The sequence below is a fragment of the Amphiura filiformis genome, chromosome 11, assembly GCF_039555335.1.
Source record: "Amphiura filiformis chromosome 11, Afil_fr2py, whole genome shotgun sequence".
Taxonomy (NCBI): Eukaryota; Metazoa; Echinodermata; class Ophiuroidea; order Amphilepidida; family Amphiuridae; genus Amphiura; species Amphiura filiformis.
The window spans coordinates 17,237,011-17,261,392 of record NC_092638.1 but is presented as its reverse complement, the minus strand read 5'-3'; the positions used below and the strand labels follow the sequence as shown (position 1 = coordinate 17,261,392).

General features: G+C 37.2%; 1 protein-coding gene across 1 annotated transcript; it reads right to left on the bottom strand.

Moving 5' to 3' along the window:
• Positions 1-13,272: 13,272 nt before the first annotated feature.
• On the bottom strand, positions 13,273-24,044 carry LOC140164456 (uncharacterized). Its single transcript, XM_072187739.1, has 5 exons — positions 23,978-24,044; positions 20,642-20,928; positions 17,937-18,172; positions 16,034-16,159; positions 13,273-14,881 (listed from the first exon to the last, which is right to left on the bottom strand). The coding sequence occupies exons 2-4, from the start codon at positions 20,890-20,892 to the stop codon at positions 16,065-16,067; spliced, it is 582 nt and encodes a 193-aa protein (XP_072043840.1). The 5' UTR covers positions 20,893-20,928; positions 23,978-24,044; the 3' UTR covers positions 13,273-14,881; positions 16,034-16,064.
• Between the last annotated feature and the right edge of the window lie 338 nt (positions 24,045-24,382).

Sequence of the window (24,382 nt, the reverse complement as noted above, 5' to 3'; positions counted from 1 at the left end):
ACTCAAACTTGGTGGGTGGGTGGACCTTGGACTAACAAACAAAAGTTTCCACGGTGATCTTTTCTTCAGACCTACGGTTAAGAGGTCAAAGGTCAAAATTTCAAATTGCCTATGGAGCTCATACTTGGTGGGTATGTGGAAATTGGACTAACAAACAAAAGTTCCATTGTGACCTTTTTGTCAGACCTACGGTTGAGAGGTCATAGGTCAAAAAACGAAAGATTTCAAATTGCTCATGGAGCTCAAACTTGGTCGGTGGGTGTAACTTTGGCCAAGGAAGCCCAGGTTTGAGGTCTGCAAAAGCCAATAACTATGACAGCCGAGAACCGCGAAATACGGTTAACCGCCTAGTATAAATATAATGGTCAAAATAAATATGAAGTTCATAACATTTTTATTGAACAGAATATTGGTTTCAAACTTGGTCAAAGTTTCCTTATGACTTCTAGATAATTAAGCATAATTAATTAGCATTTATCATATGCAAATTAGCATTCATTGTCTATGGAGCAGTGTAAATTTTAACCTCTAATAAAAACAAGGTAAGAATAGAAATTCATTCAACAATTGGATCGGGAATTGGATGTGCCTGCAAAGTATGAGTTACAAATGTATATTTATTTTCGTTCAATTTTATCTATATTATAATCGCTATTCTCTGTAGATCTGTTTGTCTGTCTGTCTGTCTGTGACTGCTAATGTGAGGCCACCGTGGGTCATACAGGGCTCAAACTTGGTGGGTGGGTGCAGCTTGGTATGAGGAAGAACGAGTTTATATTTTTTAAGGTCAAAGGTCAAGGACGGGGTCAAGTTCAATTGAAGTCTAATTTCAAATACTTTAAATGGCAAATCTAGCCATGCCATTGTGTTGACCTTGGACTATCAAACAAAAGTTTCCACAGTGACCTTTTCGTCAGACCAACGGTTAAGAGGTCAAAGGTCAAGAAAGGTAAAAATTTCAAACTGCCCCTATGAAGCTCAAACTTGGTGGGTGGATGGAACTTGGAATAACAGATAAAAGTTTCCACGGTGATCTTTTCTTCAGACCTACGGTTAAGAGGTCAAAGGTCAAAATTTCAAATTGCCTATGGAGCTCATACTTGGTGGGTATGTGGAAATTGGACTAACAAACAAAAGTTCCATTGTGACCTTTTTGAATGAATTTAAATCATGTAATCATGCATAACTCGCAAACGAAAACTTATCGGAACCAACTGAAATTTTGGGAACAAGCTTTTTTTCGTGTATATCTACTGAAAAATGTCATAAAAAGAGTATGGTAGCACGGTTATTATATTTAATATTTAAGCTTACCTAAAAAACTTGGAAGGTTATTAACACACAGTTCTGTTAACTTGTGCACACCTTATTTCGACAGTTTCTTCCACTTTATACGGACAAATAAATAGACATGAATGTTTATTAAATCAAACAGTTGATTTTTAACGACACACAGTGCAGTGACACATTGCGTAATTACATGATAGAGTATCACCCTTCCGTGTTTTGTTTTTGCAGGCAGATAGCGACAGCTCGTAGCTCAGCATGTGCAGGGGGGTGACACTAAATTCACGGCTTTTATTTAGCCACGCAAACCTATGGAAATTTTGTTGGCTTGCTCTCAACAAAGTGAGGCAAGGTATCGATCGGTTATGAATAATTCACATCAACTCTTACTCAGCCCATGTGATTGAGGTCACCACATAAAGGTGTCGTAAGTTTAGCGAATCGAATCTGTTGAAGATAGTAAAAAGCGCCCCCAAGCAAGGTTAGACCGGGTCAAAGTGGGTCAACTACTATGATCCCATCAGGCCACAGTGATTTGTTTCTGCAAGAAAGTCTTTTAATTTGATAATGGAATGTCTTGTTGATATAGTAATGTCGAAATTGAGACTAACTATCGATAATACAAACGAAATATACGACAAGCATAAGATATGAAATACAGTGAGTATTTGAAGTCAAAAAATCACGTGACTTTCCAAAATGGCACCCGCGGCAATAGTTTTTGCCATGTGCTTCCTCCCTGTGGAAAAGTATCCCGAAAAATATCAATCTGCACTAATAGCTACTAATACACTTATTGGTGTAGCCTGCCAGTATGAATTATTGTTGAAAAGTAGAAAAGCACCGTAATTTTGACATTTAATTGTATACCGCCACTAATAATTTAAAAATCCGATCTTTATTCATCACGTCTATTGGCTCATTTTCTTACATTGAACTATAGGCACTTCAACATCGATGCGGGCATCGATGATAACCAGCGTACACCACAAGACCCCAGAAAAAAAATCATGGGCTCACGTCAAGCCGTCTATATACCTGTCTTCAATCATATAATAGATTGAATATACAATACCGTTCTTTTCAAAGAGACTAATGCATGAGTGATTAGCATTTCTTTGACATCTATGGTTCAATGCATCGGTAGGTCCTACTGCATCAACGTGAGTGCGGGCGATATAGTCAAAATTGTATTCATCTATTGTTATGGTAGTTAATCCGATTTAAATACGTCACTTCGCCAGCGTGCCTATAAACGTGTTCTGTTAGGGAGTAGCCTACATTAAACAATTACAATTTCAAACTTTGTGATTGGCAATAGGCCCCTACCGGTATGCAAAAAGTATGCATGGGTGACACCCAGCAGCGATTATAGTATTTGTTTCCTAGCTACATCATATTTTGAATGTTTCCGTTTGCCATAATTTAACACAGAATAAAAGCAAAACTCACTGAAAAATAACATTTGCTGAAAATCAACTAAGTTTAGGGAGTGTTCAGAAATACTTTGGTGGGGGACAATATATTTTTCGTGTTACAAATTTTTAACCCCCTATCCCTCTTCGTGAACCCAAAACTTTGTTGACCCCCGGTCTCACAAGTTAATGGACCTAAAACTGTTATGACCCCACTCTCATATTAAGTACAAAACTATTCCCCCCCCCCAACCTGTACCATTGTACATCAAACGATAGAGGAAATAATATTATTAAATAATACTAAAACTTGTATTCATGTCAGTGTTGTGAGTCGGTAAATTACCGGTTAATTTACATGGTAATTTACCGCCATCTTAATTTACCGTAGTAAAATAGGGTAATTTTTTTTAAATTAAAACTTCAAATAATATTGTTTTTGTTTGTTTGTTTTAGATGACAATTACAGTTTCATGCAAAAGAGTTATGCAAATACTTTAAAATGTACGTTCGGCACATAGGCCTACGCGTCATGGCCTACTCTGCCTGGCAAAGCTAGTCTGGTGACACTCTGGTCGGAATGTGCATAATAATTATGTTTCGTTCGGTAGCCGATACAAACGGCAACTACCCTGTCCCTTGATCAAACGTCTATTATATTAACGCCCTCTGGCAAGGTCAGACCATCATTCCGCAGGCGGATATAATTCAGTATCGAAGTTACGTAATGTTACTATGTCAACAGGATCACGCTCTTGAGTATTGAACCACGATCGAAACGATCACCACACAAAGTGTATGGCACTCGAAGGCATATCAAAATAGCGTGATCCGGTAACCAAGATAATTACGTAACCACTTCGATGCTGAATACGGAATTTGCTGGGGATAAAATATAATTATTTGACACATGATTGTGACTGTGGAAATTGTTTTTGTGTTTGGTAGCTTTATGTATAACAAGATTGACTTATGTAAAATTGTTGTTGTATATGTGTTGAGTTTGTGTACGATAATTTGGAAAAAAACATTCATTTTAATATACTGTTTTTAGAAACACACTTTCTCTGGCCTCTTCACTGAGCTAGACGCATGCGTGGTGTCAATTTCGTATAGAATTGGGCTCATTTGCATATGCATAAGTTCGTTGATAAGGCTGTGGCGTACTTAGTGATAGTAGAGTTCCAGTAAAATGAAGTTGCACGATTGCGTTTGATGATATAATGCGTATATATTTAAACTGTTGAAACATTTGTTTTTGTAAATCTGCACAATGTCCAGGCATGTCGCAAATGGCAAATATTGTATTACGTGTAATAATATGTGGCTGGACGCGGCGAATGAGCCGTAAACTCGGCAAACTTCATTTCGAGCTACAGGTGAAAATATATGCAAATCTCGTATTTTGGCGAAGTTGAGATTTTTGCAGATTTTAAATGTTTAAGCTTTCTTCTAAACACATGCAAAGTTTTATTTTAAAGAAATAAGTGGAAATATGAAATAATCTACATTTTCTGAGGCCCGTCTGATGAATGGTCATCATGCTTCCCTAACTTTGAACACGTTTTGCTCAGTTTCACGTTTTGATTCATGACAACCTATAACAAGCCATAACTTCGCTTCTGATTGTCATATGAAGTTCATTGAGGTGTCATTTTAATCCCTGAAACATGCTCTTTGCAAATATGCAAAAATGTAAAAATGACCAGAGGGGGACTTTACGGCTTATTCGAGGTGTCCAGGCACATATGTCCTAGTGTATTGTATTTGTTCGAAAAGTTTAGCCCCGCTAATTTACTTCGCGCAAGGCATAGTTAAAGTTGGATAACTTAATTCACGATAAAGGTAGGGATAGAGATATGACGTCATCGAAAAGAGATTTGTTTTAGATTGAGAAATAATGCATGTCAAGTAAAATTTTCGCTGACATTTTTATTTTACTGTTGTATTCATTGTTGTCAATGAAAGTGACAGTAGAATTTCGAAAATAACCGTGTATTTATGACGAATTTATGTCATGGGACTATTTGTTGTGGTTTTAATGCGGAGGGACATGGAGCTATAGAGGTCAGTAAACGTGAAATGGTCAAAGTCACGTGGACAGGCACATGGAGTTGCAGACACGTGCAATAAATTATGCATGTCAAGTAATAATAATTGTGGGAAATGTTAAATTGTTTTATTGTCGTATACAATTGTTGTATAGGTCTACTGAAGCTGACAATCAATTCAAAGAAGATAATGAAGAATGATGAGGAAATGTTTGTCATGGGACTATATTTTGCTTTAACGGGACATTAAGGGATCCAAAATGAGCGTTTATTGCGTTTCGACAGTATTTTTGTGGGACATGAGAGCACCTCAGACCTATCGAATTGCATTCTGAATACGAAGCATGTCTTTCTGATATCAAATAATTTTCATTTTTTTAAATCACAATATAATACAAATTTTATGACAAATTATAAAAATTTGATATTTTTCAAATTTTTGATATATAACAGTCCTCGAAGTAAATTATTTAAATCTAATGATATATTCTTAAAGTGTATGTAGCAGGGAGGAAAAGCCGACGGTCAATTGAAAATTTTGACCTTTCATATTGAAGATATGGATTTTTTCCCCAAAAGACCTAATTTTTTTTGGTGTTTTGGGAAAAAAATCCATATCTTCAATACGAAAGGTCAACATTTTCAATTGATCGTCGGCTTTCATCCCACCTACATACACTTTAAGTATAAATCATCAGATTTATAAAGTTTACTTCAAGTACTGTTAAATATCAAAAATATCAATTTTAATGATTTGCCATAAAATGTGTATTAAATTGCGAATTTCAAAAATCAAAATTATTTGATATCAGAATGACATTCTTCATATTCAGAATGCAATTCGATATGTCTGATGTGCTCTATTGTCCCAAAATAAATACTGTCCAAACGTTCATACCCCAGCCCTTAAGTTAACGTTCAGATAAAGTGAAACGGTCAGCATGGATGACACGTGAATTGAAAAAGTCTTTGTCTCCGGTTGTTTATTGCGAGTTATCGGCATGGTTCCGGGTTTGGAGTAAACTTATTTTCTCGTTTTATACACAACGTGTGATCACTGTGATGTAATCGGAAACCAGCGAATAACGGCTGGCGTAACATTTTGTGATGGGGTTAAAGGAGTAGTGGGGTTAATATAGAAGTAAGAAGGTTACCATGCGAAATGACTTGACCAGGTCAGCACGTCAGTGCATACTGCGAGTTTGTTATCAAGATTTTTTATGAACCCAAGCTCAAGTGCACTAATTGCTTCTTGTAGCATCACCAAGGTAAACATTCGCATGGCCTTGTAAGTTGTGCATGTTCTCTCACACAGTGGCCTGACATGTACGTTCTCTGTATGCTGCTTTCATCATAATTATAGACCTTTACAGGGTCTATGCTTTCTTTTTCAGTTGACAAAAATCTATTACTGTACTTAGTATGTGCATCGCCTATTTCTATTACCAGTGCACACATGATTTATAAAGCGCGTTCATCTATGTGAACTGTTGGTATTATGTTAGGCCGTATAAAATTAATGTTTTGGTTCTCGTCCAGAGGATTTTCATGAATTGATGAGGGAGGGAGGTGTTTTTTTGTTGTTTTTTTTCAATGTAAAATTAGCATTGTTAGTAGTTTTCGGTCTTCTCCAACAGTGTTTGAGGAAATGATGTGGCCCTTTTTTTTTTTTTTCAAATGTGAGATTCTGAGGATAAACCCCTAGAGTACCACAAAAAGACTTGGAAGTGATGCTTGTTCTCTAATAAACTTATTTATATGTATGAAGATTTCATAAATCATTCCAAAGTCTATAAAAATTGAAAAATCTATAAAAAAAATAAAAATCTGACAAATCCCAGAAATTGAGGAGGGAGGGGACGAGAACCAAAATATTAATTTTACACGGCCTTAGTATTATAGTTTCAAATATTTTACAAACCTGTTACTCAGATAAAAAGTATCATAACTCCAAAAATGCTGTTTTAAAGAAAACTAAAAACCACATTCTTGTGATTCCATTGAAATTAAGTTATGTGTAGTACAGATTTAAAAGCAACCCTTTGAACCCAATACAAAGTCTGTGAAAGTCCAGAAGTTACGTATTAAATATGTCACAATCTGATCATGCAGAACAAAGGAAGCATTTTTCACAATTCATTTCCCGGAGGGGGGGGCACTCCTATTGTCGCCTGTACACCATCCGCTTCAACTTTTGAAAGCACCCTAAACAAGGATTTAACCCTTGGCAAAAACGACACCCTAAACAGGTAACACGCGCCAATTTCACACCCTAAACAGGGATTCCTTGTATCAAATTTCATACCCTAAATTTCATTTCCGCGTATTAGCAATTGCAATTTTGCTACCTTTTCCCCCAATTTTTCATGTTTATTACACCCTAAACATGAAACGCGCGTATCGCGCCTACCCACAAAAAGTACCTGTTTTACGCGTTTTTATTTATTGCGGATGGTGTACATGCCACAATGGGCGTGACCCCTACCGGGCAACCGCCATACTTCAATATGCTTGGTTCTAGAGTTCTGATGATTTGTAGTATGCCCCTACACCATATTTTTGCCTTGATCTCAATTACAAATTTGGCGGCTTGGGCCCTAAACCAGATATCACACATTGTTACAAAACATTCCAGCAACCTGTTATTTCAATTACTTGTCTTTATATGAATATACTAAAGTGAAGTCAAATAGGCCTACAGCATCTAACTCAATTCATACAGAATCTCAGTTTTGTTAGGCATTGAGTGTTAATGCTGTGCTGACCTTTCAATTAATATTAATTAACAACATTAACAACATTGAAGACAAACCTGCAGTGACAAAATCATTAAGCGAGAGCGAATATAACTATTAGGTCTCAGATGTGACATATTTTTCATTCAAAGATTATTTATTCTATACTTCTCTTAAGTTAAGTGCTTTCAGTGATCCCAGCGAAAGTACAAAGAAATTTTGTCTTAAATACATAGCTTTCAGCTGAATTACTATGTTACTTAGCACATCTATGACAATGCAAAGGTACCAAAATCTGAATTTTGATGACTCACGATACGATCGTCCAAATGAGCAAATCGCCGAATGGGCTTTAAAACCTGTTACTTTTAAATCAGTGGCTCCGGAACCGAGGCAAATCCATCATGTTTCCTTTAATCACTGCGTTGTCTTTTTTAAAGACATTTCTTGTTTTAATAACAATATGCTATTAACATATGAATTGGACACATGCAAATTACGAAGTGTCACATCCTGATTTAATAATCCTTGGCATGTGTCACCCTTTCAACGCACTCTCATTGGCCAATGCCTTTGATTTGTTTCAAAAAGTTTTTTTGCCACTTTTAATTTCTGGTACGCAGGCGGCGGATGACATGATCGAGCCGGCAACTCGTGAAACCGCCCGGCCGTATGGCATTTTCCATATACTCGGTTAGTTTTGTGGGGTTCATTATCGAACCCCAACGGTTTTAACTTGTGTTTATATTATTTATCAACATAGGCCTATTTGTTTGTGATATTTCAAGCGTTTTAAAATTTCAAAATAATCCCATTCAATTACACGGTTGACGATGAAAATTTACTGAATTTAGGGAATGCATGTCATACACCACCTGCTGGTACGCTATAATAAAGGGCTCGGATAGCAACGTTTGCACAGGGACATGAGAGCACATCAGACATATCGAATAAATCTGATGATATGTACGTATGTAGCTGGGATTGAAAAATTTTGACCTTTCGTATTGATGATATGGATGGATTTTTAATTAATATTTTCAATATGAAAGGTCAAAATTTTCAATTGATCGCCGGCTTTTCCTCCCAGCTACATACACTATTTTTACAAACATGTATCATTTGAATAAATTTATAAAGTTTACTTCGAGGACTGTTATATATCAAAAATTTATTGTCATAAAATCTGTATTATTGCGAATTAATCAAAACATCAAAATTATTTGATATCATAAGGACATTCTTGAATGAAATTTGATATGTCTGATGCAGTGGCGTAACTACGGGGGAGGGGGGCAGAGGGGGCAACATGCCCCGGGCGCTACCCTTAGGGGGGCGCCAAATTAACCAATTCAGCATTGATTCTGCGCCCCTCCAAGCGATGAAAGTCAAAATTTCAGCACAAAATCATTAATCAATTAAAAGAACATTTTAAGACCGATATTCAACTTCTAGTAACCAAAATTAATTAGTTTATAGGCCTTACTTGTCAAAAATTTTGCACGCTCTGCGCGCAATTGTTTCCAGAAGGCAGAAGGGCATTATGTATCCTTAGCCCCTAGCTACGCCACTGAACGCGTCTAAGATATTCTTGGGTGGGGGGTAGGGGCACCAATTTTGTTTCTTGCCCCGGGCGCTACCAACCCTAGTTACGCCACTGGTCTGATGTGCTCTCATGAAATGTCCTTGTAATTAACTGCGAAAGGGGGCATTTCAAACTTTTGGTAACGGTCATCACGGTGCGTCAGCCTCCACAGGGGAGTGACCCCACCGCGAAATACTGTTGAACCCTCATACCAGAGCCCTTATTGTACGATTTCCTTCAAATGTTATTCTGTACTCAAAATGCTGAAATAATACTAGTAATAGTTGTTGGGTAAAGTTTCTGTCCATTTTGAGCTGAAATAACAATGTATGAAAGAAACCCTACTAGTTATTTTGGCTGTTTAACATGCAGTTCCATTGTAGGACATAAAGTCGTAATTTCATGAATTATGACTTTATATCAAACTTTGCTCTGTTGACTTGCAAACTCAACATATTTGGCCGATTACATTTACGTGCAAGTTGGGACATGTGTAAGCATTACAATTATGCAAAAAAATCAGGTTTAAAAAAATTTGACCAATTTCACATGATTGTACAAATTTTTGTCCAGAAAGTTCTACACATAATGACCCACATTTTCTTGGAGCCGCCACTGAATGAACCTTTTTTTTGAAAAAAATCACCACCGATAGACCCCTAGTGTCGTACTTCATTAGGCACAGGTATGCGTCACTTTCATATTCGAGTCCCCACCCCCACCCCGTGAGCACATCGGACATATCGAATACGAGGAATGTCCTTCTGAATTAAATTGGCATTAATATACGGTACAATTTATTGCTGAACCTCTGCGGGCGGCGGACCGCCACATGGTATGTGGGAATCCTGATGTTTTTTTAACTTAATCTACCAAACTCAAAAATCATATCCAGCAAGAATTAAAATTGCCTAATCAGAGCCATTTTCAATGAGTGACCGTTTTTTGTCAAGAAAGATCTGAATTAGAAAAGATCATCTTTGGTATGAACTTAATCCTTTCGTGTCTATTCTTTCTCACTTGATATTAAACTCTTCATACAGTATATACATTAGAAAGGGTTTTTTTGGTGTGAATGTCTAGTCTTGCTACTTGCCTTTGAGAAACTCATTTTAGTCTCTAAATATATTGATAAGGTTTCTCTTTGGTATGAATTCTTTCATGTGTGGTCTTGTTACCTGATGTTGTGAAACTCTTGTTGCAATATTTACATTGGTAAGGTTTCTCTTTGGTATGAATTCTTTCGTGTCTAGTCTTGTTAAATGCCTGTGCAAAACTCTTGTTGCAATATTTACATTGGTATGGCATCTCTTTGGTATGAATCATTATGTCATGACGAATCTTGTGATCTGCATGCGAGAAACTCTTGTTACAATATTTACATTGGTAAGATTTCTCTTTGGTATGAATCCTTTCATGCCTAGTCTTGTTACCTGCCTGTGCAAAACTCTTGTTACAATATTTACATTGGTAAGGCTTCTCTTTTGTATGACTCCTTTCATGTTCAGTCTTGTAATTTGCCCGTGAGAAACTCTTGTCACAATATTTACATTGGTATGGCTTCTCTTTGGTATGAATCCTTTCATGTAAATTCTTGTTAGCTGTCCCTGAGAAACTCTTGTTGCAATATTTACATTGATAAGGTTTCTCTTTGGTATGAATCCTTTCATGTAGAGTCTTGTGACCTGCATGTGAGAAACTCTTGTTGCAATATTTACATTGATAAGGTTTCTCTTTGGTATGAATCCTTTCATGTACTTTCTTGATAGATGCCTGTGAGAACCTCTTGTTACAATATTTACATTGGTACGGTTTCTCTTTGGTATGAATCCTTTCATGTTCAGTCTTGTTACCTGCCCGTGAGAAACTCTTGTCACAATATTTACATTGGTATGGCTTCTCTTTGGTATGAATCCTTTCATGTACAATCTTGCCAACTGATGACGAGAAACTCCTTTCACAGTATCTACATTGGTACGGTTTCTCTTTGGTATGAATTCTTTCATGTACAGTCTTCCCACTTGATTGTGAGAAACTCTTCACACAGTATTTACATTGGAAGGGTTTCTCTTTGGTATGAGCACTCCTTTCATTTAAGGTCTTAGTACTCCTATCACAGTATCTACCTTGGTATACTGCCTGTTGGAAAGACCCATTCCTGTACTTATGTATCCAATTTTCATGGTGCCTTAAATGAAGCAAATATCTACTAGTATCATAATAGAATCTTTGCCTGCAATACTTGCATGTATGACTTGGTAAGCGGTCCACCCAATGACCTGAAATATCCACCATGATTCTGCAAGAACAAAAGGAAGTGATTTTGAATATTAACAAATGGCAGCCCATAGCCGTGGGGGGATTAAATGGTTCGACCAAACCCTAAAATTTCAACCTCTAATAAAAACAAGGTATAAATATTCATTCGACAATTGGATGTGCCTGCAAAGTACTAGTTACAAATGTATATTTAATTTCGTTCAACTCTTATATAAATATAATGGTCAAAATAATTATGCATATAAGTTCATAACATTTTAATTTAACAATATTGGTTTCAAACTTGGTCAAAGTGTTCCTTATGACTTCTAGATAATTTAAGCATAATTAATTAGCATTTATGCAAATTAATTATGCAAATAAGAGGGCGGCTTCACCATATAATACAAGTTTCAAGGCAAAAGTATGCAAAATAAATGTTCCCTGAACATTTTATGCATTGATTTTTAGCAAAATATTGGCAAAAATTACATATTAATGAGCCTTTTCAGTCATATTAACTCATTAACTACATTGATAAATAAAACAATTAAATATTTTCCAAATTGATTAAAAACATGACGTTGACAGAAGGTAAACCCAATGTTTTTCGGGTGTTCAATTTCCTCGCTTTTTCAACCTTGCCCTAAATTTTCTTTTATAACATATTTTTAGCATTAGGGCATAGACCCATAATTTCTAGGGTACCTATGATTAGGATTTAAAGGGTTTGGCATCATAACTATGGTGGGTTTAAGGCTTACGGGCCAGGGATGGTGTTAGACATAAAAGGGTTTAATTGGCCCAATATTGAATGCAATTATCTCGGTATGATTTTGGGATCAATTTGTTTGCCGTCAGTGAAATCCGGAGTAAAAATCACTTGAGGGGAGGTAGCAAACAGGGAGTTCGGTTGCTGAAAAGATCAGATCACGGAAAATAGTGCACAAATGTACAAATCAGGGTTTATGTATAAATGTAAATGGTATTGTAAATCTATAGTGGGCTACTGAAGACGTCTAAACAAGTTCAGGCGAGACAAAATAAAATTGTGATTTCTTTCTGTTTGGTGAAACAAATCTGTAACATTATTTATTAATTCCTCAAATTAGAAACATAGCAGTATCAGTTTCTCTTTGGTGTGAATCCTTTCATGGGTGTTTCTTATAGTTGATGTTGAGAAACTCTTCACAAGTATTGGTTGAGGTGCTTTGAATGTTTTAATTTGTATCTCCTATAGATGAGTTGACAACAAAGGCAAGGGACCGGTATATCGATATGCTTCAGCGAACAGCATACAACCACTACACTGTTCAATCGCCTTATTGTGATGTGGCGGAATGTTTAAAAGCACATGCCCTGAACAAAATATGATGCACACACATACTGCCAGGCAAAAAACAAAGGAAATTGTGATGATGCGTGCGCATACTGCCACAGCCAGGCAATGACTTCAGAAGTCAACTAATCTATAGACCCTGTTTGTATGCAATATATACCAGAACAGTATAAATTTGTAACTGTTGAAATGGCAGCCATGTTGGAGGACATTTCTAAGATGACAGAGGGACAGGTCTCTAGCTTGATATTCCACAACCATTCATATCTATCACCTGTTTACGTTGTATCATCATGCATATAGCCCCATGGAGGCTTCCTGGAGGACATCATTTTATTTATCTCACTTGATGATGCAGAATTCTTCAAACAGTAACTACACTGGAAAGGTTTCATGCATTAATTGGTATGCATCCTTCCATATCTAGTCTTGGCACTTGTCTGTGAGAAACACCAAACACAGTACATGCATTTGTATGCAAAGATGTAAGTGGCCTGAATTTGCTTTGCAGAAAAATGTGTGAATTTGGACTTCAAAGCAGGCTGAAAATGGACAAAAAGTGCAGACATTTAGAGTAACAAAATACCGGAAAACTCAACTCTTTGTAAGTTTCTCTGCAGTACACTGGAAAGTTTCTCTTTGATATGCACATTCTTTTTATGCAACGTCGTAACACTTGCCTATAAGAAACTCCTATCATAGTATTTGTATTGGTCAGATTTCTCTTTGGTATACGTCCTTTCATGTTTAGTCTTCCGACCTGCCCATGAGAAGCTCTTATTGCAATCTTTACATTGGTATGGCTTCTCTTTGGTACGTGATCACTCGCCTAAAATGAAGCTGAGGAGAGCTTTTTATCACTAGCCTACATTTGGTGTAATAATAATACAAGTGATTAAAATCATTCGCTTACAGCTCACCTGGTAAGTTTTGAGGAGAGTGATTTGTCACTCGCCAGCAATTTTCAAAAGACAAGGCCTGATATACAATCGTGTTACTTGATAAGAAACTCTTCACACAGTATTTATAATGGAAATGTCTCTTTTGTTTCAGCATTCCGTTCATGTAAAGTCTTAACTTGCCTGTGAGAAACTTATTTCACAGTATCTACATTTGTAAGGTTTCTCGTTGATGAATCATTTCATGTTTAGTCTTCATACCTGCCTGTGAGAAGCTGTTGTTGCAATATTCACATTGGTAAAGGCTTCTCTTTGCTATGAATTTTTTCATGTACATTCTTGTTACTTAAAAATGAGAAACACTTCGCACAGTATTTACAATGGAAGGGTTTCTCTTTTGTATGAATCCTTTCATGTTTCGTCTTGCCACTTGATGATGAGAAACTCTTAACACAGTATTTACATTGGTATGGTTTCTCTTTAGTGTGAGTCCTTTCATGTAAATTCTTGTTAGACGTTTGTGAGAAACTCTTGTTGCAATATTTACACTGGTAAGGCTTCTCTTTGGTATGAATACTCCTTTCATGTACATTCTTGTCACTTGATGATGAGAAACTCTTACCACAGTATCTACACTGAAAAGGCTTCTCTTTGGTATGAGTCCTTTCATGTAAATTCTTGTTAGCTACCCATGTGAAACCCTTGTTGCAATATTTACACTGGTAAGGCTTCTCTTTGGTATGAATCCTTTCATGTTTAGTCTTCCCATCTGCCCGTGAGAAACTCTTGTTGCAATATTTACATTGGTAAGGCTTCTCTTTGGTATGAATCCTTTCATGTACAATCTTGTCACTTGATGCAGAGAAACTTTTCATACAGTATTTACACATGAAAGGTTTCTCTTTGGTATGAATCCTTTCATGTGCAATCTTGCCACCTGATGATGAGAAACTCCTATCACAGTATCGACATTGGTACGGTTTCTCTTTGGTATGAATTCTTTCATGTACAGTCTTCGTACTTGATTGTGAGAAACTCTTCACACAGTATTTACATTGGAAGGGTTTCTCTTTGGTATGAGCACTCCTTTCATGTAAGGTCTTAGAACTTGCTTGTGAGACACTATCACAGTATCTACCTTGGTATACTGCCTGTTGGAAAGACCCACTCCTGTACTGATGTATCCAATGTTCATGGTGCCTTAAATGAAGCAAATATCTACTAGTATCATAATAGAATCTTTGCCTGCAATACTTGCATGTATGACTTGGTAAACGGTCCACCCAATGAGTTGAAATATTCACCATGATTCTGCAAGAACAAAACAAAAGAAATGACTTTGAATATCAACAAACGGCAGCCCGTAGCCAGGAGGGATCAAATGGCTCGATCAAAAACTACAACATATGAAGAGCTTGTTTCCAAACCATGTTAAGTCCACAACCACATGTTTCTCATTTACTTGTGGATACAATCAGGCGGCGGATGACATGATCGCGCCCGACAACTCGTGAAACCGCCCGGCCGTATGGCATTTTCCATATACTCGGTTAGTTTTGTGGGGTTCATTATCGAACCCCAACGGTTTTAGCTTGTATTTATATTATTTATCAACATAGGCCTATTTGTTTGTGATATTTCAAGCGATTTAAAATTTCAAAATAATCCCATTCAATTACACGGTTGACGATGAAAATTTACTGAATTTAGGGACTGCATGTCATACACCACCTGGATACAATAACAATTACTTTGACAAGTTTGACATTGGCAACAAAATTGTACCATCAACAAGCCATTATTTACCACAACAGTGCTGCTAACAACACAGAGACTATTGTTTTCATTTGGGAACCAAAGGCCTCACAAATTATTATTACTGTGCATCCATGCACTGTTTGCTTTATAATGGTGCATCCAAATGCAATTACTATACCTATAGCATAACAATCCATTGCAATATCGCACAGGTAAATCAGAAATATGTGTTTGTAAACAAGCTCTTCATATAATAAAACAAGGTAAGAATAAAAATCTGTTTAACAAGGAATGTGCCGGCAAAGGATGAATTGAGTAATATGAGCTTTCATTTATAATATAAATATAATGGATAAAATAATGATAAAGTTAAAGATTATTTGGGTGGAAAATGTGTTTTTTATGATTCTCTCAAATAGGGCAATTTGAATTCTGATGACTTGGTTGCAAGGGCATCAATCATAGCAAGGGTTCAATGTCTAATGTCGCCCCACAGTTTGGCAACTTTAATCATAAAGTCACAAGCACAATGTTGTTGACTTCGAGCAAGCACAACATTATAGTCTATAAATTATAATGCACCAAATGGCTTAAATTGGGGCTTCATTTTGAAAAAATCTGAAAAAAAAGCAATTTTTTTTTGGCAGACTATTTTGAGAAATCATCACCCCAGGGGTAAACATAAATACTGCACTCTGCACCTACCTGGACTTCTTTTCAGCAGGTCCTGATGATGCTAGTGCAGGTACAGCGTTGGTTGCCTCCTCTTGAATGGTGTCGATGTCAATTCTTTCTTTGAAGTTGGGAGCAAGCTACTAATACCTACTGGTTCTGAAAAGTGAAAATGATTTGTGTAAAACTGTACATGAATACAATCTCTGCATGTGTCAGAGGCTCCGGAAGATTTAGAATATTGGGGGGGCCCAAAATTTGTGGCCTTCTCCGAGACATGAATTGTACCTTACATTTTGTATTATACCCTAAAATAATGAATTTTACCTTAAAATTATGAATCTGACCCTAAAATTATGAATTTTACCTGAAAATTTATGAATTTGACCTGAAAATTATGAATTTTACCCGAAAATTTATGAATTTTACCGAAAATTATGAATTTTACCTCAGATTATTGGGGGGCTCTAGGGTACTTGGGCCCCCCCCACCAAAATTATTGAGGGGGCCGGGCCCCCCCAGGCCCCGGCGGTTCCGAGCCACTGTGTGTGTTTTGTAAGAAACAAGGAAGTGAGAATGAGAGAGACAGGATAGAGCCCCGGGGGATAGAGACTGAGATATATAGGGTCCACAAGTTCCCCCCTAAATACTTTTAAAAATAAATCGAAAAATATTTGACGAAATGCAAACGTATAAAAAGTTATAGTAGCCTTATTTGTTTTACACATATGGACCAAATTATAGCGTCGCACGTCATTGCGTTCATTCACAATGGTTCATTATGTAAAAAAAAGAGACCGTTTTAAACAGTGTTAAAAGTGGCATCTGAGTCCATAGGAGTCAGATCTCAAACAATACAGTAGGCCAGGCCTATTCATGTGATTGTTAAAGAAACCCGACTGCTATGGACTCAGGTGCAACTTTTAAAACAACCTCTTTTCTTACACAATTAACCATTGTGACTGAACGCAATGATGTGTGACGCTATAAATTGGTCCACAGGGGTAAAACAAATAGGGCTATACAATGTACATATCTTTTTACATTGTTATATTTCGTAAAATATTTTTCGACTTATTTTAAAAAGTATTAGAGGGGAACTTATAAGTTGTGGAAGGGATTTACAAGTTATGCCAGTTATATAAAAGTTGCATAAAAAGAGTTATTGGCAAAAGGTCAAACTTGGTTGGAATTTGGGCTCCATCCATATAGCGGTCAAATACAGAAAAGTTACCCAATTTTTATGAAAATGGTCTCAAAATGTTTGTAATATTGCAATCATTTAGAAAACAAAATATTTTGTACCATCTATGATGTTTCGGTATCATGGTAACACACAAAAAGGAGTTGCTGCCTGTTGAGTCTAATTGATGTTGACGTATTTTGGTAACGCAATGTCGCACGGCGCACACACATAGTGAAAACCCTTCTTTTTCTGAAATATTATATAATAACAAGACGACATTTTGAGACCATTTTGATCAAAATTGGATAAGCTTTATGTGCTTGACCCTCATGTAGCCCAAATTTCAACCTTAGACCTAAGAACTCCAGACTGATTTGTGTGACAAACTATATTATATTCCGAGTCCTTGTGACCTGAGGAATATTTTGGAATAGCTTTTAACCAAACCTGAGAAATGTTTGACCTCTGTATAACATTTGACCTCATATTTCTTTTATTGCTCAAGGATGCTCACTGGGCACCTGTCATTTTTGACCTCAGCATGTTAGGCATCAACGTGAAACAAGAAAATGTTACTCATTATGCAAATTTACACTAAAAGGGTAAAGAAATAAAAATCCCTTTAAAAAGGGATGTGCTGGGACATGGTTGTTCACATTGAGTAACTTTATATTTCTTTTTATAAAAAAAGTCAAAATAATTTGAAGGGAAAAGAAAAAAGGGCATCTACTCGACTAAAATTATACTCACTGTCTTCAAGCTGTGAGCAGTCTATTGTTACTACTTTCTGATTAAGTCCTACTGGACTGAAGCAAGGGTCATGTACACGTATGTCTTCTGCAGGGTTGGCTGGGTTTATCCTATCTGGTATGTGTACCTCTTGGTTCACTGGTGTGGCTCTCTTAGATGAGGACCTGGATACTGTTTCATCAGACTTCGTGGTGACTGATGTAGGAAAGTCAACCTGCATTTTTGCATTTTCATTTCTGCATATAATGAAAAAAAAAAAGGACACATGGATGCATTCATGAAAACTGGTCTTGGGAAAAAAACACTACATTACAATTTTCTGTGTGTTTGATTCCAAAATAGCCTGAAAAACACTGAAGACAATAACAAAAAATGCTCAAATCAGCTAAAACGTTGAAAATTTTCAAACCTGTGGATGGAAAATTATAGCTTCAGCTGTATAAAGCACAAAGGTCATGCAGATGGGCCAATTTTTACATGCAGAATTCTAAATGATGTGTGCAGGCAATTCTCAGTTTTTAGGGCATAACTCATTTTGTATATATTTTAAAAACATTTTGGGTTAGGACAGGCTAGCGATACTCATTATAAACTGCCTATACCGATTTGGAGGACAGAAATTGTTTAACAGTCTCTTATACCAGCGGTTAGGTCACGGTCTGTTTACATGACAAGCAGTGAAGGTAGTGAACTGTGCCATCCCTCTAGGTATAATCAGGCCTAATAGTCACCTTTTTGTACCGCTCTCAGAACAGGATATCTGCATAACAACAGCCTAAAATATGGGCATAATGGCTCCACCCAATGAACTATGCATCGCTGTCAATCATTATTAATACGTCATGAGATACATGTGTAAGTCATAATGCCGCATTTTCATGGCCTATGTCTTATTATAGCTCATTAATATAATTACCTATTGCGAGTCACTTTTGGGCATGGCGGACAGACTTATACACTGTCTATGCTCTTCCACAAGGTCCTGAGCTCAATCTATCCTCACTTTTGCGATTGAAGTAGCCCCTCTCTTCACTTAGTACTCTCAGGTTAGGGTATAGATAGGATTAGGCATCATAATTAGGGCAGGTTAGGGTAATTACGGGTTAGGGTCGAAGTTAGCATTTGGGTAAAATAATTTATGCCCCTAAAACCATGAAAGTTTTCAAAAATTAAAGGAGTATTTTGTGATCTTAGCATCCTCTTTTTATGACATTTTTCAGTAGATATCCACGAAAGAAGCTTAATCCAAACATTTCAGCCGATTCTGATTTTGCGAATTATGCATGATTATGTGTATTACATTGCTGTATAGACAATGTGTTGTAATTTCATGCTGGTGTACCAGAATGTAATTCAAAATTCACAATATTTTCGCTAAACAAATAAATTTGCAAGAAATTTTTTGCATTCACATTTTGAAGCCAGAGGTTTCCAGTGGTATAAAAATCTCAACTTTTTTGGAGAAAAGTGGCGGATGAATGCTGTAGATCACGAAATGTCCTTTTCAAAGGGCATTTCGTGATCCACAACCTCATCCCCCCACTTTTTTCAAAAAAAATGGAGATTTTTATACCACTGGATACCTCTGGCTACGTATGTTTATATACCAAAATATTCTTGCAGATTAATTCGTTTGGCAAAAATATCGTCAAATTTGAATTTCGTTCTGGTATCAGAACGAAATTACGTATCAGAACGAAATTACAACACTGGCCTATGGAGCAGTGTAATACACATAAATCATGCATGACTCGCAAACGCAAAATCGGAATCGACTGAAAATTTGGTCATCCAACAGGTCATCTGGGGTCAGGGTTCGATTTAGAGGGGTTTTACATGCACAAATGCATGTAACTTTGGCTCTGTGCATGTAGAATTTTGCCTGTGCATGCAAAATTTTGTGTTATTCAACCCTTTTTGAGGAAAAAATCAGAGTTGTGCATGTAAATTTTATTTTCTAAATCGAACCCTGTCTGGGGTCAATGGTTATATGGGGTCAACGGTATGAAACAGTATCCTATCAGCTGGATTGGTCATTTGGGCTTAAAATTGGTAAAATAAATCGGAGGAATCGGGCTTAATAAATTAAAAAGTCTCTATGATTAGGCCTATACCATTTTGAGCTGGTGATTGCATTAACCCTTAAAAATGAAGAAAGAAATAGTCAGTTAAATAAATACATTAATTAATTAATTAATGTCAACCAAGGTCAAAGGTCATCAAACAGAGGATAAAGGTTATGGGTTCATGCTATGTTGCTGTTATGCATACGGGCATATTGCAGTGGCGTACCGTGGCCGCCCCAACCCTGGGGGCTGAAGAAAATTCAATTTTGCCGCCCCTTCCTCAACAGCCCAAAAAAATTGACCCAATTTTTGTATCGGTCGTTTGAAAAGTGAAGAGCAAAAAAAAAAAAGGGGGGGTTTCAGGCGCTAGCGCCCCAGCACATTTTGATGTATAGTACCATTTTTTCTAATTTTTTTATGCTTTATCAAATTTTTCCGCCCTTTTTTATTTACTAATTCTTTTTGCCGCCACCTTCGTTTTTGCCGCCCCTGTTTTTGCAACCCGTCTTCCGCCGCCCCTTCATTTTGGCCCCCAAAGGCCCCCAAAAATATGCGCATGTATTGAGCTTAATAATCATTTACGCATACGGGTATTAGCTCTACATGTAGTTATATAAACATTGAAAAACAATAACTCACCCTCTACACATGGAGCAGAATTTGGCATGAATATCAAGGAGATGCGTCAAGAATTCCGATGGTGGAACCTGTGATGTTTTGGATTGAATTGGTTGTTGTCCATCGGGCATTTCAGGAAACATTACCACGCCATATGGCAAACTGTTCCCTTCACAAAACTTGGCATCAAACAGTTCTTTTTGTTCATACCATCTAGGAGATGATTTCCCCAATGATATACGTGTAGGGGGTCTTTCGATTTTTTGCACCATCTTTACAGATTTAGCATCTGAACGCTGACGTTTCAACTGTTAAACACATCAAAAAAAATCACAAGTATTTAGCATATATAATAATGCCTCAAAAAATTATTGTTCTGGTAGATAGGCCCTCTCTAATCCCGGAGGGGCCAGGGGTGGAATTTCGTAAAGTGCCACAGGAGTCCAAGTGGATTCTCGCAAGAGAGTTTTGCGAGAGTCCATGGATTTCCGTAAATGGATTCTCGTTGTACAATCTTGCGGGAGTCCAAAAGGTATTATATGTAGGCCTACATAAAATGCATTCAAACTAACAAACTAACTAAACTAACAAAGTTAAGTTTTTAATATATATGTGTCATCGTACTCTCACTTCCATAATGTCATTGCATCTTTGGCGACTTTTCCTTTATATTTTGCTTAAACTTAAGTTGAACTTAAACTTAAGTTCGCTGAGCCGATCATTTCCAGCGCGAGTCCACATGGACTCTCGCAATAGGACTTTTACGGGAGTCTCTGAGAGAGTCGACTCTCGGACTCCCGCCAAAATTCCACCCCTGAACTCACATGCAAAGGTGTTACGTGTATGTGCAGTGGTCGAGGGTGCCCTTTTCAGGCTCTCCGGCAGTTCCTTAGGCACCACCTCGAATTTGGTCCTATAAAACTATTAACATTTTTAACATCACTCCCTGGAGATGTAATAAATTGCATCAACGTAATAAATAACAGTTGTATATTGTTATTGTTAGTCATTGAAATAAAAAGCGAATGCACTGTACAAATGTTCAGGGTACGATAAAAGGTGCCATCGATAACGACATAGGACCAAAAAAGATGTTGTGCCTTAAGGCTTGAATCATGCTTCAGTTCTTTGAGCCTCAAATTCGTGACAATTGTAGGTCTTTCGTTCAAATTTTGAAAAATTCTTAATCTTTTTAATTCCACAGCCTATAATTTAGCTCAATGTTTAGTTCACTAGAGCTCCAATACTGTTGAATTTCATTTCATCAAGCCCCTACTTTCACAGAAGATCAGAGAGAGGACACGTTTCGCTGGGTACGCATACAGAAGCAAAAATGAACCTGTAGCTAAGCTGATCCATTGGACACCAAAACATGGAAACAGAAAACCTGGTAGACCCCCTCTAATATACGTGGATGTATTGAAACAGGACACTGGACTGGATGTTATGGATTTGGGAACGGCCATGCAGGACAGAAGGGTTTGGCGTGCTGTTGTAGTCAGACCACAGCCTCAACCCCCCACTTTTCCCAAAAAAAGTTGAGATTTTTATATCACTGGAAACCTCTGGCTACATAATGTTTACGTTAAAAATATTTCTTGCAGATTAATTCGTTTTGCAAAGATATCGTGAAATTTGAATTTTGTTCTGTAGTCCGAGGTGCTCTGACGATAACACTCCGATCGCCAGGCAATCTACGTTTACGCACATAAAAAACCTGCGGCGCTGCCCCGGTATTGGCCTATTCTGTCGGTCCAACATCCGGGCTATCTCTAGTCTTGGGCCCAAGCTTCACGTAGCTCACGGTTTGTAATGAACGACATAAACCAGCTGTGAAGGAGACTAGTCACTCCAGACTGGAGTGGCAACATCGTCAATTTCGGAAAAAAACAACACTCGACCATGGACTTTAATTGTCGGTTTGTCATTATATAAAACGATAAATCAAGTAAGTAACTTCCACTCTGAAAACTTAAAAATTGTTTGATTCCACTGACTATTTGCGATCGAAATATACACAACACCAATGACAGAATTCATCAAGAAAAAAATCGAACCAAGAACTTGTTTTCACTCAAATTTGAGTCGCATCATCAACCGGAAGTGACGTGGCACGGACCGACAGAATACTATAATACGTAGCGTTGTAGTAGGCCAGTGGGACAACGAAAACGCTACGTCATGTACGTGAATGAGCTATTCGTTCTGGTGCACCAGAACGAAATTACAACGCATTGTCTATGGAGCAGTGTAATACACATAATCATGCATAACTCGCAAACGCAAAATCGGAATCAACTGAAAATTTGGGAATAGGCTTTTTTCATGGATGAAAAATGTCATAAAAAGAGGATGCCTAGGATTATACCTGGTCTCATGTACCCATACCTAGTGTATGGGTACATGGTATAACCAGGCATTCAAACAGGCACGGAGAGAGCTGTCAAAGAGTGTATATTTCAGAACCTGATAACTGCACCAGTTATAAAAATTCCCACACACACACCACTTTTAAAATGCACTCAAAGTCCTTATTCCATATCTGAAAAATATGATCCCCAATTTGTACTTACTTTATTGATAAAAGTCTAAATATCCACATGACAAATTCAGCTGTACATGTCCATTGTATATGTTCACAACATGACCCAAAATCAGACCTTAGACACATGCACAAGGCCTTGATAACACTGTCATGTAGTAAATAGCCCAATTCATGCTGAACAAGAGACTGGTTGAGAGTCCACATGTTCATTCACCCATGCACCTGCACATGTTAGCACATGCTTGAACAACTGCTGATGTGTCATCAACCTCATAGTCACAGTCTCTGTTCTGTGTGGTATTGGTAGAATAACACATGTCTTTATGAAAGGTCAAAAGTTAGGGATTGTTTTGTCAGACATTTTGAGAGCTAGATTTGATCAACACCATTTGAAGCATGGTGTAGCTTACAAGCAGGACACATAATTTCAGGATATTGACTACAAATTTGGACCAATAAATTTCCAGAGACATAATACAACCAAGGAAGCTTATTTCAAAGATGTTTAGGGCAACAGTGACATGGTAAGTGAAATAGTTGGGGAAGAATACCTTGGTGTACATTTGAAATGTAATTCTGGTCTTTGTACATGGACTTCATGTCTCCCTATTCCACACATTATAGGTCGAGGATCACGAAATACTCCTTTAATGTTTTTCGTGGATATTTACTGAAAAATTACATAAAGAGGATGATAGGATCACGCATGATCACTATTAAATTAATATCGCAACTAATTGGTACATGTACAAAGATACAAGTACAAACAGTACAATCAATATTATATTGTAAGTAAGCCTAAAAAATCCAACCTGGGCGGAACCATCGTCTCCGTAGTGGACTGTGGAAGTTCCTACTTTTGAGTAGGAGCACCGAGTCGATCCCTTTCTAATTCTCGCATAGACTTGTTTCAAGTCCTTTGGCGTCCATAGTTAGTGAATGTAAAATTGTAAAAATCTTCCAAAAATTTCTATTTCTTTCCAAAGTTTTTAAGTCTATGTTTTCAAAATAATTATTTACCATCATCACTTTGTGAAAATCTATTTGACATTTGAATTGCTAGATAGTGGACTTTCTTATCATACTTTACCCCAGGCATACTGTGCACTGCAGGGGTTAGTGTTTTAGCAAAATGCACACCATGCCCACAAGGTATACTTCCTCCCTAGCTCGTCCTACACACAAATTCTGACCTGACTAAAAATCTGAGGGAGTCC

Coding starts and splice junctions, on each gene's coding strand:
- LOC140164456 (XM_072187739.1), bottom strand. CDS start 20,892: ATGGTGCAAAAAATCGAAAGACCCCCTACACGTATATCATTGGGGAAA. Junction 18,173..20,641: donor TTCTGCTCCATGTGTAGAGG/GTGAGTTATTGT, acceptor CATTATATGCAG/AAATGAAAATGCAAAAATGC. Junction 16,160..17,936: donor CTGCTCACAGCTTGAAGACA/GTGAGTATAATT, acceptor TTCACTTTTCAG/AACCAGTAGGTATTAGTAGC.